At 41.3% G+C, this 20,133-nt stretch overlaps 1 protein-coding gene across 4 annotated transcripts in view; it reads right to left on the bottom strand.

Annotated features, from left to right (window-relative positions):
* Positions 1 to 13,461: 13,461 nt before the first annotated feature.
* GNG12 (G protein subunit gamma 12) overlaps positions 13,462 to 20,133 on the bottom strand; it is a 140,866-nt gene continuing 134,194 nt past the window's right edge. For all 4 annotated transcript variants that reach the window (XM_070367867.1, XM_070367868.1, XM_070367869.1 and 1 more), the window contains exons 3-4: positions 19,467 to 19,579; positions 13,462 to 17,334 (exon numbers count right to left, since the gene is read on the bottom strand). In XM_070367867.1, the coding sequence (XP_070223968.1) occupies positions 17,209 to 17,334; positions 19,467 to 19,559 (219 nt within the window). In that variant the 5' untranslated portion in view covers positions 19,560 to 19,579 and the 3' untranslated portion in view covers positions 13,462 to 17,208. The remainder of the gene's footprint in view (positions 17,335 to 19,466; positions 19,580 to 20,133) is intronic.

The raw sequence follows: 20,133 nt of genomic DNA, 5'->3' as shown, positions 1-20,133 counted from the left end.
ATAAGAAACTGTGTAAAAAGGTTGTATTCATGAAGATCACGAAGAAAGAATTTTGTTGTTGTTCAGTCACTCAGTCATGTCCGACTCTTTGAGACCCCATGGCCTGTAGCATGGCAGGCTTCCTTGTCCTTCACTATCTCCTAGAGTTTGTTTAAACTTACATCCATTGAGTCGATGAAGCCATCCAACAGTCTCATCTTGTTTGAGTGCTTATTATGAGCAAGGGCTATGCTGGTTATATTGAAGTCTACAAAAGAAAAATCAGAAACCTACTCTGACCTCAAAGAGTTTCCAGCCTAGTGAAGTAATGAGACACAAACATCAACAGATAAAATCCAAAGCAGAAGCACCCAGAGAACTGCTATGAGAATTCAAGGGGTAGAAATTTCTGGAGGGCACATGAGGATGACTTGCAGAAAAAGGTTGTGAGTTCTTTGATCAGAAGCTAGCATCGTATTTTGCAAACCACACAAATTACTTAACTGATTGAATATTGATTATAATTCTGCTAGGTACTGCAGAGAATAGACAGAGGTAGCCTCTAAGAGGTAGCGCTTGTCCTTAGAAAGTTTATTATCAAATAAGGAAATCAATATCAACACATTCACTTCTTTAATGCTATTTACTGAAAGCCCGTCACGCCCTGGGCACTAAGTCCCAAGGCTGCAAAAGTGTAAAAACAAGGTCTTTGTCTTTAAGAATATGTGCAGTTTAGTGTAAAAGACTGACAGCTGTGATGCAGGGCCATCAGTGACAATGTGCTGTGTTCAAGGCTTAAGTGTTCTTGGGGGGCCGGGAAAGTTGGGAAGATCGAGTCAGACCCAAAGGATGAAGAGACTTGCCAGGGGATGGTGAAGGGACACTTGTTCCTCTAGAGGAGCTGTAGCTCTGGAGGGTATATTTGAAGCACATTTGGGGTGAGTTTCTGGGACAGCCACAACCCTCACATAGGGATTTGTTGGTTTGGTTTTGTGCTCAGTCGTGTCTGACTCTTTGCAACTCCATGGACTGTTGCCCACCAGGCTACTCTTTCTGTGGAATTTTCCAGGCGAGAACACTGTAGTGGGTTGCCATTTTCTTTTCCAGGGCATCTTCCCAACCCATGTCTCCTGCATTGGCAGGTGGGTTCTTTACCACTCAGCCATGAGAGAAGCCCCTGGAAACTGGTAGCTAAGAGAAATTTGGCCTACACATTGTTTAAAAACATATATTTTTTTTAAGTTGTCAACATTTATACATGAAGAAATTTCTTAGAAAAATCTTTATTTCTATTGTCTCTTGGAAGTTTGCTATTTGTGGCAACAGTGGGCCCACAGTCTGCATGGTAGCAATTGGCTGCAGCTGAGGGAGGCTCCTCCATTTTAGACAAGGATTCCCAGTTTGCTACAGACTTTGCCCTTGCCTATTGTCAATTTAAGCCTCCTGGACTCACTTAGGTTTCCCTTCCTAATCCTTTTAGGCATGTGGGGTCCACCCTTCACTCACCCTCCCCCAGTGACAAATACCTCTCATTCTGGGGCTCAGATTCTTCTTGTGTAAAAATAAGGGATTTGTCCTCCAGAATTTCTCACATTTTCCAATAGACAATGAAGACCTAGGGCTGTATGTTAAAAATACAGCTCTAAGACCCTTTCCCAAGAGCTTCAGATTAAATGGGGCTGGGAAAGGCTCAGAATTTATTTTTTTTAACAAGTACTTCAGGTAGTTCTTATTAGCAGGGCAGTTTGACAAACATTGCATGCTTTCTTGGAGTTCTTCCACCTGAAACTCAGTAGAATCACGCTTTACAAATCTTGGGGGAGTGGGTGGGAGCGGGGCAGCTTTCATCGGATCAGTCTCTCTGATGTCAGCCCCCCAGGAGCTGAGGGACATAGGTTTCTCTGCAAAGATTAAAGAGACTCTCAGGGAAGAGGTATAACCAGAGCAATTTGCTGCCTGTGGACAGAGTTAAAATTTACTAGTTTATTATTCTGTACTAGTTCAAAGAACTAGGGCTTCACAGGTGGTACGGTTCTATCAAGAATCTGCCTACCAATGCAGGAGCTGCAGGTTCTATCTCTGGGTTGGGAAGACCCCCTGGAGTCAGAAATGGCAACCCGTTTCAGTATTCTTCTCTGGAAAACATTCCACGGACAGAGGAGCCTGGTGGGCTACAGTCATGGAGTTGCAAAGAGTCATATACAACTGAGCACTGAGGAAAAGAACTACAAAAGGTGGGATGGTCCATGGACAGGTTGGCCCTTAGGGTTTCCTTGAATTGAGAGAACAACAGACCTGTTATGCACCAGACACAGGGCTGGGCACTTGGACAAGACAAGAAGTTGACAGCACTGTAAAGACAAGCTCTTGTACAGAAGACTGCTCAACGTCAGGCATAAGGTAAGGTGCTCGGGAAGTGAGTAGAGTTCCTATTTTTCTTATATCTGTTAAGTACTTTCTGGCTTATAACGTGATTTCACATTTATTACTCCATTTGGTTCCTTGCCAAAGCTCCTGAGGCTCAGAGGTCAAGAGACTCTTCTAAAGCCACATGGCGAGGAAAGGGAAAATCAAAATTCTATTCTAAACTGTCTCTTAAAGGCCAGCCAGACAGCACAGGTTAGCCTAGGGGAGGCTGAAACTAATTGGATCTAATCTTTTACTTATCCACTAAGTGGGACAGAGCCCCAGGAAAACTAAAGGGGACAAAACCAGGAGAGAATTCTAAGAATTGTTGTCTTTCATCCTAGAACCTCCTCATGGGAGAAGTGACTTTTGTGTCCCTGGGTACTTTATGCTAATATATCTTCTACAATTAAGTGTCTGAGAACTTATGCAGAAAAGCAGCAAACTTTCCTACCATCACCACTTAACACCTGATTACATCACCACAGTATCAAAATAATCACTCTGATAAAAGGTTCACCTGGAGAAGAGCCTTCTGATTTCATTTTGGGCTTCTTTGTATAACTGGACAGAGCTGGCAAATGATCAAGAATAAGAGTATAGCAGTTAAAACAATAGGCTTTTCAAAAATTTATTTTTGGCTATGCTGGTTTTTTGTTGCTGCGCATGGGTTTTCTCTAGTTGTGTTGAGCGAGGGCTGTTTTCTAGTTGAGATGCACAGGCTTCTCATTGCCATGTGGAGCACGGCTCTGATGTGCATCAGTTCAGTTGCTCAGTTGTGTCTGACTCTTTGTGACCCCATGAATTGCAGCATGCCCGGCCTACCTGTCCATCACCAACTCCCAGAGTTCACTCAAACTCACGTCCATTGAGTCGGTGATGCCTTCCAGCCATCTCATTCTCTGTCATTCCTTCCAAAGAATACCCAGGGCTTATCTCCTTTAGAATGGAGTGGTTGGATTTCCTTGCAGTCCAAGGGACTCTCAAGAGTCTTCTCCAACACCACAATTCAAAAGCATCAATTCTTTGGCACTCAGCTTTCTTCACAGTCCAACTCTCACATCCATACATGACCACTGGAAAAACCATAGCCTTGACTAGACGGACCTTTGTTGGCAAAGTAATGTCTCTGCTTTTGAATATGCTATCTAGGTTGGTCATAACTTTCCTTCCAAGGATTAAGTGTCTTTTAATTTCATGGCTGCAGTCACCATCTGCAGTGATTTTGGAGCCCAAAAAATAAAGTCTGACACTGTTTCCACTGTTTCCCCATCTATTTCCCATGAAGTGATGGGACCAGATGCTATGATCTTTGTTTTCTGAATGTTGAGTTTTAAGCCAACCTTTTCACTCTCTTCTTTCACTTTCATCAAGAGCTTTTTAGTTCCTCTTCACTTTCTGCCACAAGGGTGGTGTCATCTGCATATCTGAGGTTATTGATATTTCTCCCGGCAATCTCGATTCCAGCTTGTGCTTCTTCCAGTCCAGCGTTTCTCATGATGTACTCCGCATATAAGTTAAATAAGCAGGGTGACAATATACAGCCTTGATGTACTCCTTTTCCTATTTGGAAGCAGTCTGTTGTTCCATGTCCAGTTCTAACTGTTGCTTCCTGACCTGCATATAGGTTTCTCAAGAGGCAGGTCAGGTGGTCTGGTATTCCCATCTCTTTCAGAATTTTCCACAGTTTATTGTGATCCACACAGTCAAAGGCTTTGGCATAGTCAATAAAGCAGAAATAGATGTTTTCCTGGAACTCTCTTGCTTTTTCCATGATCCAGCGGATGTTGGCAATTTGATCTCTTGTTCCTCTGCCTTTTCTAAAACCAGCTTGAACATCAGGAAGTTCATGGTTGCTGAAGCCTGGCTTGGAGAATTTTGAGCATTACTTTACTAGCGTGTGAGATGAGTGCAATTGTGCGGTAGTTTGAGCATTCTTTGTCATTGCCTTTCTTTGGGATTGGAATGAAAACTGACCTTTTCCAGTCCTGTGGCCACTGCTGAGTTTTCCAAATTTGCTGGCATATTGAGTGCAGCACTTTCACAGCATCATCTTTCAGGATTTGAAATAGCTCAACTGGAATTCCATCACCTCCACTAGCTTTGTTCATAGTGATGCTTTCTAAGGCCCACTTGACTTCACATTCCAGGATGTCTGGCTCTGATGTGCATAGGCTTCAGTAATTGTGGCTCACAGGTTCTAGCTGCTGCTGCTAAGTCCCTTCAGTTGTGTCCGACTCTGTGCGACCCCAGAGACGGCAGCCCACCAGGCTCCCCCGTCCCTGGGATTCTCCAGGCAAGAATACTGAAGTGGGTTGCCATTTCCTTCTCCAATGCATGAAAGTGAAAAGTGAAAGTGAAGTCGCTCAGTCATGACTGACTCCTAACGACTCCATGGACTGCAGCCAACCAGGCACCTCCATCCATGGGATTTTCCAGGCAAGAGTACTGGAGTGGGTTGCCATTGCCTTCTCTGCATAGGCTCTACAGCACAGGCTCAACAGCTGTGGTGCATGGGCTTAGTTGCTCTGGGTTGAGTGTGATCTTTCCAGACCAGGGATCAAACCTGTGTCTTCTGCATTAACAGGAAGATTCTTTACCACTGAGCCACCAGGAAAGCATTCGACAATAGGCTTTTATAGCCAGAAAGACCTGAGCTTGAGTCTTGGATCCCAGCTAGGACTTGTGAAAGGTAGTGTAACTTCTCTCAACCTCAGTGATTTCTCCCAGAAAGTGGGAAAATAAGCAAAGCTTATATCATTGGTTTGTTTGTGTTTTAATCCCCACAAACAATTGGTTTGTTTGTGGGGATTAAACAAAACAATGCTCATTAAAAATGCATAGAGAGCACTTGGCTCAGTTCTTGGAGATACTGAATATATGTGCCCTAATGATAACTACATCTCCCACTGGTGAGTAATTTCCTATGTATGTATGTATTTTGTATCATTATTCTATGTTTGCAAATTAGAGGGTGACTTCAGTGAAAAAGAAAGCACCTCCCCCCAGTAAACTACACAACAGACTGTGAAAAGGCATCATCCAATTAAATTATGTTAATTTTCACTAATCTAGTTTCTCCTCTCCATTTCCATTAACTTAATTTGGTCCTTTATCACTCATTAGGATTATCAAAGCAGAGCAGTTTCTGTTCAAAATCAAAGGTTGAATGCATGCCGTGTGCCAAGTTCTGTGCTGGAACTTGCTATAGAAAGATGATTGTGGTGCGGTTTCGACCTGCAGTCCATGTAGGAGCTGACAGACACAGAATTTTCAAGGTGGTGTGGTGGCCTGGCAAGTCTGGGCATGCGCTGTGTGTGTGTTTAGGGTGGTGGTGGTGGTGAGGAAGCCTTCCAGGAAAGGGTGATGCTTGACCTGAGTCTTGAAGCATGGTTAAAAGCGAGTCAGGGGAGAAAAATGCTGTGCACGAGGGACTCTTTTAGTCTGTGGTGTTTGCTAGAGGATTAAGTGTTAAGGAAGGAGTGGAGAAAGGTAGACTAAAAAGGTAGATGGAGACCAGCTCAGAGAGAGCCTTGTATGTCCTTCTGAGGAGCATGACTTTGCCCTGCAGGCAATGAGGGGACTCTGAGGATTTTATTTGGAAGAGTAAAGTGGGCTAACAGTGGTTATGGTTCACTCTTCTCAGATGAATTTAATTACCCGGATCAGTGTGATGGGATTGGAGGGGAGCGTAATGTAAAGGGACAACTGTTTGTTGTTCTTGTCTGTCCTGCTCCCCTCCTCGGCCTCCTTTCTGGTTAGCACCCCTCACCTCAGCCTCAAAAGGAAATTTGGAATATAGGCCTGGGTCATCTTCCTGGCCATGGTGATTGGGATGGGGATGGATCATGTGACATCAGCTGGGCCAATCAGAAATCTTCCTGAGACTTCTCTGTCAGAGCAGAGAATCTCTTTACAGGCTGCCAAGCTGATCAATGAGTCTAGGATTATTGGCAGGTATTTGCATGCCGCGGAGAGTAAGTTTATTCAAGAGCAAAGGGCAGTCCTGTTGAGTGAATTAAGTCAGACAGCAAAGGAGAAATTTCATATGATAGCCCTTATATGTGGAATCTAAAAAGAGATGATATAAATGAACCTACTTAAAAAACAGAAAGAGACTCGCAGACTTGGAGAATGAACTTATGGTTGCCAGAGGGAGGGATGAGGGGAAGGGATAGTTGGGGAGTCTGGAAAGGATGTGAACATACTGCTATATTTTAAATGGATAACCAACAAAGACCTACTGTATAGCACATGGATTTCTGCTCAGTGTTATGTGGCAGCCTGGATAGGAGGGGAGTTTGTGGGAGAATGGCTACATATCTATCTACGGCTGGGTCCTTCCACTGTTTACCTGAAACTGTCACAACACTTTTTGTTAATCTGCTATACCCCAATACAAAACAAAAAGTTTTAAAAAAAGCAAAGAGCAGAGGTGAATCTTATAAGCAGAGCTCCTGAATCCAGCTATACCTGAAGAGAGGCCCATGGATTTTCAGTAATGTGTGTAATTTCATTTTCAGTTAAAAATAGGGTTTTAGTTTTATTTACGACTAAGAGTGGGGACTGAGAGATTTTCTGGATGTAAGACTTTCAGGTAAAAACTGAGACAGTCCCAAATAAACAGAAAAAGTTGGCCATCCTAATACTAGGGCAACCATGGAGGCTGGAGTCTACATGGGACACTTTTGCAGTTCAGTCAAGGGGTGATACAGGTCTGGACTTGCAGTTAGGAAAATAAGAGATGGATTTTAGAAGTATCTGGGAAATGAAATAGGTGAGACTGGGTGACCAGATGTAAGGAATGAGGGGGAATTCTTGAATGCCTCCTAGGATTCCAGCTGAGGCAATTTAGAGATAATATGGCTGTCAGTTAAAGTTTCTGGAGGGGAGATGGGTTTAGTCTAGTATGCATTATGTTTCAAATACTTGTGCGATTACCTGTTAGAAGTGTCCAGTAGAACAGATAAGTTGGATGCTTGGACAAAATTGGGCTGGATGTTTTGATCTCAGAATCCTCAGCATATACTAACTGTGAGAGTGGATGAGCTCACCAAGAAGAATGGATAAAGTGAGCAGAGCAGCTGTCAGCCAAGGATAGAAACTTGGGACTCAGGGTGGGATTTTAAAAGGCAGACATAGAGGGGAAATGAGTCTTGATGTCACAGAAGCTGGAGGGGCAGAATAGTGAGTTCACAGAAGAGAATAATTCTCACTGTCAGAGGAGTCCCTAAAGCAGAGACTGAAAGGTTCCATGGAATTTGGAAATTAAGAGTTCACTGTCCATTTCATTGGGTGAAATCAGTTTCTCTGTGTCGGTGTGAGTAAAACCACATTGCAGTCGATTGAGAAGACAGGAGGTGGGGAACAGAAGACATGGAAAGTGGACCACTCTCTGGTGAAATTTTGGTGAGAAAGAAGAAAAGAGGAGAAGGGGCTCCAGGAATAGCTGGTGGACTTGCTTCTCACCTGTGAGCCTGATAGAAGTTACTTGGTTGGGTGTGATGCAGAAATTTGGATGTGGAGAGGTAGGGAGTTTTAAAAATTCAGGCCAAATGGCCCCAGCATTTTTTTGTTGGGGAAGGCAGGATTATTTACTTGATGGGAATGAAATAAATAGGGAGAGTTTGAGTAGGGTGATAAAGGTTTGGAATGAAGGAGTTGAACAAAGTTCAATAAAAGAATTATGAAATCCTGGTGGGGACTTAGAAATAACCACTGTCAGTTTCTCTTCACTAGTTCTTTCTCCTTATTCAGTCTAATTATCTTTAAGGAAACAAAGCTTAACATGTCAAACCCTTGCTTAAACAACTCTACTAACTCCCTTACCTTGCCTTTATAATCAGTAGAAAAGTTTTGCTTTTGATGACTCAATTCAAGCTTCTTTCCCAACTTCATCAGCTTGTTCCTCCCTGTAATCCTGCCTCAGAGATGTTACCCAGAAGTAACAGAAGTCTGATATGCAGACTTCTTTAGAATCTAGCTTGTACACACTGTTTTAGCAGCTGAGAATATCCTTTCCCTAGTCTTCACTAACAAACTCCTACTCATACTTCAAGGCTCAGCTGATACACTGCCTCCCCCATGAAACCTTTTCTGACTCACTCAGGCAGTGCCACTTCTTAGAATAGCATTTACCACATTGCATAGTAATACCCACCCTCTACCCCTACCCTCCCTATCTTGGGGGATCCTAGTCTTTTCTGGGTTTATTCTAGGACATACTTAGCACAGTGTTAGTAGGAGCTACCATACTCCTAGTAGAAACTCAACAAATGAATGAATGAATTCTTTGTCCTGCTTCTAAAAACCAAATTTTTAAATGCTCTGTTACTTACATTTAATGTTTGAGTGGCCTATTTTTCTTTTTGTAGTTATAACTCATGAGACATTGTTGATACTTTGAAGAAATTTGCTCATTTAATTCTATTAATTGCTTATATACAAAATAGCTTTCTACAATTCATTTTTCCTTAAAAATTATTTCCAGTCCAGATGATGAGTCAGTAGCTGAAGTATCGGAAAGTGATCCTTTAAATATCTTTTAAATATCTATAATTATACACAGCAAACCCACATTCCCTTCAGTGACCCCATACTCTAGACTTTGGTTCTTTCCCTCCTGGTTTTCAATTCAAGAAAGAAAATGTGAGATGACTGGGGGTGAAGATGGTAAAAAAATGTGACCCAAAATGAATTGCTTTCCTCTCCCAAATTCGTATAAAATTTAAGACTAGAAGAACTGTTAACAATTACTTAGCCTGAATCCTTCTTAAACAATCCTTTTTCTTTTTTTTTTCTGGAAACAGGACCAGAAATCATAAAACTCATAAGGTTATACAGCAAATTAGTGGCACTCCAACTACAGCCCACGTTTTCTGCTTCTAAGACCCATTCTTTCTCTTACGTCATACTGACAACTCAAGAAAAAATGCAGTTTTTTAAAAACATGAATGCATGCTCAGTTGTGTCCAATTCTTTGCATCCCCATGGACTATAGCCTGCCAGGCTCTTCTCTCCATGGGATTTTTCAGGTGGCCATTTCCTCCTATAGGGGTTCTTTCCTCAGGGATCCAACCTGTATCTCCTGCACTGGCAGGTGGATTCTTTGCCACTGAGTCACCTGGGAAGCCCTAAAAAAACATATCAAATGCACTTTTGGATCTCTCTGAACTTCCATTACCTCATGTGTAAAGTAGGGTTAATAACAGTAGTGACCTCATGGGCTTGTAGTGAGAATCAAATGAATTGAGATGCAAAATTTCTGAAAGCAATACCTGGCCATATTAAGTGTCTGGAGTCTAGTGTTGTTTATTATTTACAGTCCAATACATTACATTCTTTTTTTCCCCAAATTTCTTTGTTTCCTTTAATGACATCTACATGTTATGGATACATTTCCATATCAATAGAAAGCTACTGGTGTTTTTAAAGAACTACATAGAAATACATTACATTCTTGATTGCTAAGGAACTAATTTACTCACTTTACCTTACTTAATTTTATTAAAAAATCTTTTTGTTACTGACTTGATGTACAGTGTTATGTTTCAGGTATACAACATAGTCACAATTTTCAGGGTTATATTCCATTATAGTTATTATAAAATACTGACTATTCCTTATGCTGTACAATATATCCTTGTAGCTTATTTACATAACACATAGTAGCTTGTACCTCTTAATCCTCTACTCCTGTATTTTACCCCCCAACCTACCCCCCTCTGGTAACTACTAGTTTGTTCTCTGTATCTGTAAGTCTGTTTCATTGTTGTTATATTCACTCGTTTTAGATTTCTCATATAAGTGACATCATACAGTATTTTTCTCTGTCTGACTCTGGATCCATCTGTGTTGTTACAAACGGCAAAATTTCATTCATTTTTATGCTTGAGTAGTATTCCATTGAATATACTTATATACCACATCTTCTTTATCCATTTACCTGTTAATGGACACAGGTTGCTTCCATGTCTTAGGATTATAAATAATGCTGCTATGAACATTGGTGGCATGTATCTTTTCAAATTAGTCTTTTTTTTTTTTTTTTTGAATGTATATCTGGGAGTAGAATTGCTGGATCATATGGTAGTTCTATTTCTCACTTAATGAGTTTTAAATTTCCCAACGTTATTTTTTCTCCCCTATTCACCCCATTCAAACCATTCTACAAATATGAAGACAGACCATGGGTTGTAGAATCCAGCTGAGCTAGGTGCGTGGAATCAGGGTCTGCACTTCTTAGCTGTAGGATCCTGCGTAATTTGACTTCTCTGAGCCTCAGTTCCTCATCTGTAGGACAGAGTTAAAGTCTGCTTTTCTTTTGAGAGTTGTTGTGAGGCTTAAATGGGAGGGTACATGCAGAGTGCCCAGTCTGTGTCAATGTTGGGTCCCTCCTTTTCCCAGTGCCTCACACAAAGTTCTGTAAATATTAATAGATGTTGATGAGCTATATTGATATGTACTTCATTGATATCAGAGCTACAATGGTTTATCTAGAACAAAGTAATTCTAATGCACTGGTCTTGGGGAAATGTCTCAGGTTAAAAGTAGGAAGGATCTACTGCATGTGGATGATTCTTGGAGCACAGTTCTTCGAAGGGATGCTTGCCTTCTGATATACCGTAAGGCTTCTTAACCATTTTTGCCATATCCAAGTACAAGCTGTGCTATTATATACTCACATTTTTGAAACTGTAAATTGGCTTACTTTTTATTTGTCTGTCTTAAGAGGAAACTGTATATTACAACTTGTTCAGTGAGTGACTGCTTTAGACTTGCCCCCACTTCATGTTAATTTACAGATCCACAGGGTGCTTGTGGTGACCCTTGGTTGTTCTATGTGAGGACCAGATTATAGGTCTTTTTGTGGCTGGAGCTCCCACTTCTATCATTAAGCCGTGTGTGTGTGTGTGTGTGTGTATGTATGTAAAGATGGGTGCATGATTGGATCTAGAGACTAGAAATAGCAATTTATACCTAGGTATCTCTGCTGCAGATTTAATTTCCAAACTCAAGACCTTACCATTATATAGCTCAGCCATTCCAATTATTTGCTTTCATAACTGAATAGATTCTCTAGGAGGATTCATAGGGTGTAAAAATGCTCCATATGTAAAATTCTCAATATACTTAAAACTTTATGGTGAACTTCTGCTCTTTTGTGCTAAGCGTTTCTCTCTCCATAGTTTTATTTTACAGTGCCAGTAGTCTTCTACAGACTAATACAAAGTCATATAGCATTTCAGGATGAACTTATTTAGATGACATTTTCTTCCAGTGGAGAGAAATTATTGATTTCTTAAAAAATTAGTAGCTGAGGTGTGGGTTCCTGAGACCAACTGTCTATGTTTGTCCAGGGCTGGCTTACAGCTAAAGGGCCTTTAATAGATGTGATTGACTCAGATAAAGGAACAGTAATTGGGGCAGTATCTGAAGGCAAAGGTTATTTGTTGCTCACAGCGGTAAAGGCGTTGAGACGCAAGCAGGGCCAGGCTCTGAAAACAAGCTAAAGGCAATAGTCATGCCAGGTTGTGCAGTGGTGGCTAGAGCTTATGGTTGGGTAGGTTCTGCAGTCGAGAGTCGCAAGTCCAAACAAAGTTTGTAAATTTAGACATAGAAAAGGAGGCAGCAATACCCTAGCACCGAGTATGAAGGCTTATGGTGAGTGTCCATGTATATATGTAACAGACCCTTGCCAATGAGAAGCTGACCACAGCCCACGCCCAGGAGAGCTGTGAGATGACCTGCATCTCCACATTTAGCTCCCCCGTTGCCAGCAGGCTGGACTTCTTTGTTTATACCATTTAGATCATGTACCATTTCATCTGCCCTATTTACTTAGTCTTCTCACTTCAGCTTCATCCTCTCTCCCACATGCATGTTGCGTTCTTAGTCACTCAGTCATATCTGACTCTTGCGACCCCATGGACTGTAGCCTGCCAGGCTCCTCTGTCCATGGGGTTACCCAGGCAAAAATACTGGAGTGAGCTGCTGTTTCCTCCTCCTGGGCATCTTCCTGACCCAGGGATTGAACCTGCGTCTCCTGTGTCTCCTGCATTGCAGGTGGATTCTACCTACTGAGTCATCAGGGAAGCCCTACCCAAATCCCATCTACCACCTCCCAATACAATCATCTTCCATTGCAAGTCACAGCAACTTCTGGTAATTTGGTTTGAACCATGAAAAATGCTGGTCAGTTGCTGCCTATTTTTCATGACTGCAGTATCTAAATGCTTCAGTCCTTTCCTAGAAAGGGTTGAGTGGCTATCTCTGCCCTGACTCTGAGAGTGTATGAGTGCTGGTTTTCTGAAGCAGGGAACATCTCTGTGGCTTGCCCAGCCCAAAACCTTGTTGGCCGCCTTCTCCCTTCTGGCAGCTTTCTGGACGGTGTCATCTATCCCTTCGTCTCTGAGGGAATCCCAGCCCTGGAGGAAGGGACTGGGCAGGAGGCAGGATACCTTCAGCAAACACTTGGTGAGTATGAGTCATCAAATCTGATGACCTTTGTTATCTGTTTCCATGGTCATTGCCAGGTCTCAGGATGGGAAACAGCCTTCCACACAGTGAATCATTACACTACTCCTCCTTAACAACTTCCACCCTCTTCCTGCTGGTGGGTGGGTAAGGAGGTATGGAGATGCTCTGCACACTACCTTTGAGCTCACTTTTCTCCTCCTGCAATTCCCTCCCACGACTACAGGGTTTCTTTATCTTTCAAGACCTAGCTCAAACACCACCTCCCTTGGAAGCCTTGTCAAGACTGCCATGGTATAGGCAGCCCTCCTTCCTCTGGGAGCTCACAGCAGTGTTCCCCTGAGTTTAGGCACATTGCACATGGTATTATTAGTTTATATACGAGTCATTCCCATCTTTTGTTCTAGACTGTGAGCTTCTCACAGGCTAGTGTAAGCCTTATTCATTTGAGTATAATCAGAGCTTTAGTTCCATACCTGGCTCTTAACAGGTACTCAGAAAATGTTAACTGAATGAGTGCAGGAAAAAGGGAGGAGAACTGGTCTTCTGTTAGTTTATTGAGCAAAATATGGGTAGGAAGATTCAATGAGCCAGACCCAGTAAAGAGAGCAATGGTGCTTTAATGAAACTGTTTTTCAAATCTGCAAACACATTAGCTGTGAAGTAAATGCTTTTATTCTTTCCAGAGAACAGATTTCCAAACAACGATCACAATATTTAGGTTAATAAGATGCTGGACAGATAAGTAGTCAAAGAATGTCCTAAAACAACAATTCCATCAACTAATATATCAAATGCAAATTTACTGACATCAAGAGACTATGTTTATAGTTACATGGCTACAAACAAGACTTTATTACAGTAATCAAGTTCATAAAACTAGAAAAAAAAGAGCCATATAACAAAAAGGCCTTTCATAAGCTATTAAATGAGCACACACAATAGACAAACCAATTTTATATTTGAAGCAGCGTATAGCACCAACATGTTGGCAGGACCAGTAGAGGGGTAGGCCACTGGACGGAACAGGAGGGTATCAGCCATCAGCTACTTCAAGCCCCTTATTTTACAGATGGTGAAATGGAGGCTCAGAGAGATGGAGTGCCTTGTCCAAAGTCACACAACACAGGAACACAGGATTGGCTAGACAGCGATCCAGGACACCCAGCTCTAGGTAAGTGCTCTATTTTAACATACAGATAACTCTACTTAATTCAATATATATTTTTTTTCTATTAACAGATCTACCATAAAAAGTCTACAGTCATAACACACTCTGGTATTACATTTATTGAGAAAGGACTGACATGTACTGTGATTCACTTCTTAGTAAAATTCAGTGTAATCACTCAGATGACACTACCTTAGTTGCAAATTGAGACAAAGGCATCTGGAGGGAAAGTTTGGCACATCTTCCACTACCTAAACTAACTTATGCCTCAAAATTACTAAATCATTGGTATAATTTTTTTTTGGAGAGTTGAAAGATTAGTAAAGTACAAAAATAGTCCCAATAGAGAGAAAGCAAATTAGGTCTTTGCTTTAAGGGGTAAGTATGGCACTTTTTATTTTAATAATAAGGAAATGTAAAAACCTGATTCTTTTTAGAAAAAACCTACAGCTTGTGAACCACATGGTATAGAAAGTGTTTCTCTCTGTTAAAAAAAAAAAAAAAAAAAAAGTGTGTGTCTGTAAAATACTTTGAAGTCATGAAATTCTTGCCATGGTCCTGAGGCGTCAATTGGACAGATTAATGATGAACTAAAGAAGAATCAAGAATGGAAAAAGAGATCACTGTTAATAGAGGCAGAATTAAAGACAAAGTATAGTGAACATATTTAAATAGCCTCATAGATATGAAGCCAGGAAGTTGCATGTACATAAGTGATTGTGTCATTATAGTGGTAGTTTGGAAAAAATAAAACACATTGGGCATTTGTCCATCATTATAAACCAGCTGCTGTCTAATAGTTAAACTGTGGCTTTACTAGTAGAATAAAGCCTGATAAATAAAAGTGACTTCTGCATATCATATATATGTATACATATATTATATTTTTCTCACATAGACGTCTCATAATAAGTAAATCAACACTTAGCTACAATTTTTCCCCCTTGGGTCCAGCATCAAAGGACCTGATATCACTTTTCTTAAACATGCCCTACACCTGGTCAGGAGGTTATATGATGTTCATACTTGTGGCCTTTATGATATCTGGCTAGCAAAAATAAAAAAAGTCTCCTGGGACCTCAAGTCCATTCCTTACCACTACAAGCATATTAACAAATATATAGCAAACCATACTTGTTTTCTAATAGGGAAAAGAACATGTTTTAGTACTAAAGAATAAACTATGCTTGCTACCAAAAATGTGTATATAACAGTATAATAAAAGTAATTTCATGAAAATATTTTGTAACAAGCTACATTATAAATATTCAAAGGAACATGGTAAAAATCAGAGTGAAAATAAGATTAGTGTTCTGAAACTTATCAGTAGAAAAATACACGTATTAAAAAAAAAAGAATGTCTCATTAAGTGATGCAGTACATGTAAAGTTGTCTTCTTAATGTATATTTCAAATTTCACCTTTTGAAAGGAAAAACCTTTCTCCACCAACGGTGCCTATAATATACTTGGAAACTGGGCCCTTTGCAGAACCAAGTGTGGATGACAAGAAGGTAAGGGCAGTGGCATGATTTCCACATGATCCTGGAGGAGTGAGGGCAGTTCACAATGCTAGATAGGTGACTTGCAGAAATACGGAATAGATTTGAGCAGTCTGAAAACAGTACTGTATTTGTTCACCCACAATTAACATAATACTCAAAGCTTAGGTGTTAGATTTAAAAACAGGCTTGCACTGTAGGGCAAGATTGTACAGAACTAGGGAAAACCATTGTAAATAATTCCTTCTTGGGGTTGAATCCTTTCTGAGAATACTTTTAACTTTTCATTAGTAATTTTTAATGAATGGAATTTGAATTAAAATATCAAAGGTCTGGTGCATGGTTTGGGCCCATAAATAAGTGTTTAGGAATACCCTCTCCTCCTCTTAGTTAACAGTATGCCCTCTGCCACAGGAGACAACCTTCTTTGGGGATCCCCACTAGCCATTCTGGGTGTGTGTGGCAGTAATATCCAGGCCCAGAGGAAAATCAAGGAACTGTGAGCCCAAGTAGTGAAACAAGCCCCTCTGATGGTGTGAGGACCAGGCAGGGATGATGCAGATGCTGCAGATACTTGAAAAGAGCTTATGTGTCCGATACCTTTACATTCTTTGTATATTTCTTTCCCACCATGATCTACCCATTTGGGGATGGGGAGGTGGACATTAATTCTGAAGACATGATCTGGCTGCAGAGGAAAGATAAGAGGGAAGGCAGAGAAAGTGAGCTAAATCACAAAGTTAGGCCACAAAGAGCAGCTGGTTTTCACGCATTCCTGCTCTTCTCTTGGCCGGGCTCATGGCCGCTCTGTCTAGTTCCCATCGTTACAGTAGGAATTTCAGGTGTCTACCCCCGGTTCAGAGACCATGAGCCCTGGGGCACAGCTGCCTAGGGTGCCCCCAAGGGCTGCCTCCCATTTCCTACATAGATTCAGGATCGCTGAAACCTGAAATCCCTTGGTGAAAGAATGCTCATATTATAAAAGGGCTTTTAGTTCAGTTTAAAAATTTTGATTGGCAGGTCAGCACGGTTTCAAGAGGAGAGAGATGACTTCATTACTCAACTACGATGAATATAGGCTGTAGGGTGTTCTTTTTGTACAATAACGACAAGAAAAGAATTTAATTCTACCTACACACAGCTTGAGATAAAGGTATAACTTCTTGAGTCGAACTGATAGTATGGAGGGAGAGACATTTTAATTGGGAAATAAGCTTTGAGATGTGTATATACAAACACACACATATATATACACAAAACATTTCTCATCCACATATACTATACAGATTGGCACAACTCTTAAGAATAGACTACGACAAAAATTTTAGGACCAGTTATCCTTGGCATTTTAATCTAGACGACTGCTTAGGTAATTTAGGTTTTAACTGGATCACTGATATATTTGTTTTCTTTTTAAAGGCCAGACCAACTTTTCCTTCAGCAGTAACTAATAGGACACCATAGTTAACAAATGGGAAACAAGATTATTATTCTGTATTAATTCAGTAAAAGGAAAGAAAAACTTGGAAGGTAAAGACTTCAGAGTCCATAATTCCAAGTTAAGAGCATTTTAGTTATTAGCAGTGGTTACCAAATAAGCTGAAGGTAAATCTTTTCAAGGAGCTGCTCATCATTTGCTTTGTTGAGAAGAGGGGAGGATCCACTTCACTACTTCTCTATAAGATGGTGCAGGTCTTCTTATCCTTGAAGGGGTTTTCTGAAGTTGGTATCCCCATCAGCAGAGGGTCATTCCTGGCATGTTCCTCACAGTAGGACATGAGGTCTGCTGATGCCTTTGAAACCTGGTGTGTAGACAAACCCAAGGAAACAAAATATTTATAGGATGCAACTAGAGATGATCATTATAAGTGAAATAAGTCAGAAACAGACAAATATGCTATCATTTATACGTGGAATCTAAAATTGGCACAAATGAGTCTATCTACAAAACAGATTTATCGATGGAGAACAGACTTGTAGAGGAATGAACTAAGAGTTTGGGGTTGGTAGATACAAACTACTGCATTTAGAATGGAGAAACAATGAGGTCCTAATGTATATAGCACAGGGAACCATATTCAATATCCCGTGATAAACCATAATGGCAAAGAATGTATATATATAAAAGAATATATAAGTTTATAACTAAGTCACTTTGCTGTACAGCAGAGGTTGGTACAACACTGTAAATCAACTGTTTAGATAAAACAATTTTTTTAAAAAGAATATTTACAAACTTGAAAGGTATTTGCATGCTAACCCACTGGGTGGAAGACTGTGGGAGAACAGGATAACCAGAGTCTTGAAGTATCACTCCCAGGTTACCTGTTACACAGAGAGGGCAAAGGTACTTCCAAATGCAGAATCTGGAAGATAAGCCCTTCCTCAACCAAGTGATCAAACTGACATCAGCTGTCTCTTAGGCTGAGTGCAGAAGACATGCCACCAGCCAGCTAGTATTCCGGCCAAAACCTTTAGCCCGAATTTGATCATCAGCAAACAATCTCATTTGCAGTGAGGCCCATTCTGCAAAGTGAGGGGCCTAGAATCTTCAAAATCAGACTGTGAGTTAGATATCAGCAGCTGATCCTGAGTGTAATAACTGTACTGTGATTATGTAGAGGAACATGCCCTTGTACTTAGGAGACAAACGGTGAAGTATTAGGGGTGAAGAGTCATGATGTCTGCAAATAACTTTCAAGAAATTTCAGGAAAAAATTACATCAGTTTTGTATGTGTGCAGAGACAGAAAACAAATATGGTAAAATGCTAATTGGTGAATCTTGGTAAAGAGTATATGGGTGTCTATTGTTACAACTCTTCTGTATGTTTAAAATTTCTCAAAATAAAAACTTGGGAAGAGGGGAAAAAGAAAAACATCTGAGTCAAAGGAAGGCTCTATCTTAGCTTCTACCCAATTAAAAAAAAATAAATTAGAATGCAGAGGAGAACAGAGTTAAAGCACTGAAATAAGGGCTCACAGCCAAATCTCAGGAAGAACAGAGCCATATTTTGGTAGAGTGTCAAGATTTACCATTAAAGATTGGGCTTGGGGAAATAAAAAGAGGGCAAAACCAGCATGGAAAGATGTAGCACCTTACTTTGGCATGAGTTAAAAATGGAAATACCACTCCTTCTTCAGGGGTCTGGGTCAGAGACCCGTTAGAATCATCAGATCAGTGTCCTCAGGCCAGGGGCACAGGCCAGCTGAGCCCTGGCAAATACAGGACAGGCAGCCTCCTGTTTTGAAGACAGGTGACTATCTCCAGGCCCAGAGGAATTTATCAGGTGACTGCTTCAGTATCTAGGAAACAGCATGACTCACAACATTCCAAGGCACTCACTGCTTAGCCCTCTCTGGAGATTTTTGGGGAAATGACTTCTAAGTCAGGTGACCCATCAGATGCCTTCTGGTTTCCTCAGGTCTCAACTAAGGCTGGCATTATTTGCCCTGGATGTAGACTGTGGTCATCAAAGCTCACACACACTGAAAAAGTGCCTTCTCCTCAAAAGGACACCCGACCGTTGACTTGTTATGCCAGGCTCACTCGGCTGCAGTGATAACTCCAGAACACTTCATACATTCCAGAGGGCTGACGAGGGTGTTTATATAAAGTCCACCTGGAACCCCTGTCCCCAGGGAGAAAACAGTGCCAGAAGGCTCTGCTGTGTGTGCCCAGGGAAAGCAAGTCCTCAGGAAATCTTGTCATGGGTTTTAGGTTTTCTGTCCTAACAGACAGGCTCACTTCAGACACTTTGGCTTGCCCATGCTATGTAGAAAAGAAAGTTAAGATTCGGAAACTCTCAGCTTGCTCAGAGGAAATCATGGCACCTGGCTGAATTATATGGCATTATCTTCTCAGAAATATGGCCTGGCCTCAGGAGAGCAGAGAGAGATGGTGAGGAACACGTCTGGCCCACTCGAGGCTCTTACCTTTATTCTCTCAATGGAGGCTTCCATTCTCAACTGCTGCACAGTCCTCCGTGCCTGGGCAATGTTGTTGGTACTGGCTGTCTTGCTCGACATCTTCAGTTAATGGTTTTCACCTGAAATTTAAGAGAACTTTTTTTAAGAGTGAACTTTTAAAAAAATTGTTTAGACATTCGTAATGCTTTGTGTTACTCGAGGGGAAAAGGATGCATTTCCGGTCACCACAGCTTCTTGGAGGCAGTCACCACGAAGTCGGGAATGTGAGTGGTGGCCTCGGTGTTTAAGCTGGTAATACTTCTGAGCACTTTGGCGAATCTTTCCTCTGCAGAAACCCAGTATGTGTGTGCTTAGTCGCTCAGTCGTGTCTGACTCTTGGCGACTCCATGGACTGTAGCTCGCCAGGCTCCTCTGTCCATGGAATTTTCAAGGCAAGAATTACTGGAGTGGGTTACCATTTCCTTCTCCAGGGGATCTTCCCGACCCAGGGATCTAACCTGCGTCTCCTGTGTCTCCTGCATTGGCAGGTGGTTCTTTACTGCTGTGCCAAAAATCCAGTACTAGCAGTTTAATCCTTGTGCCCTATATACAGCATAAAATAGCCTTTCTTAGGATTTTCTAAGGGGAAACACACAAAAACATCCATGGTGATTTCAAGGCCTCCAGCACACAT

This window comes from Bos mutus, chromosome 3, assembly GCF_027580195.1.
Source record: "Bos mutus isolate GX-2022 chromosome 3, NWIPB_WYAK_1.1, whole genome shotgun sequence".
Taxonomy (NCBI): domain Eukaryota; kingdom Metazoa; phylum Chordata; class Mammalia; order Artiodactyla; family Bovidae; genus Bos; species Bos mutus.
Note: the sequence above shows the minus strand (reverse complement) of the source record. Positions and strands in the feature narration are given on the sequence as shown.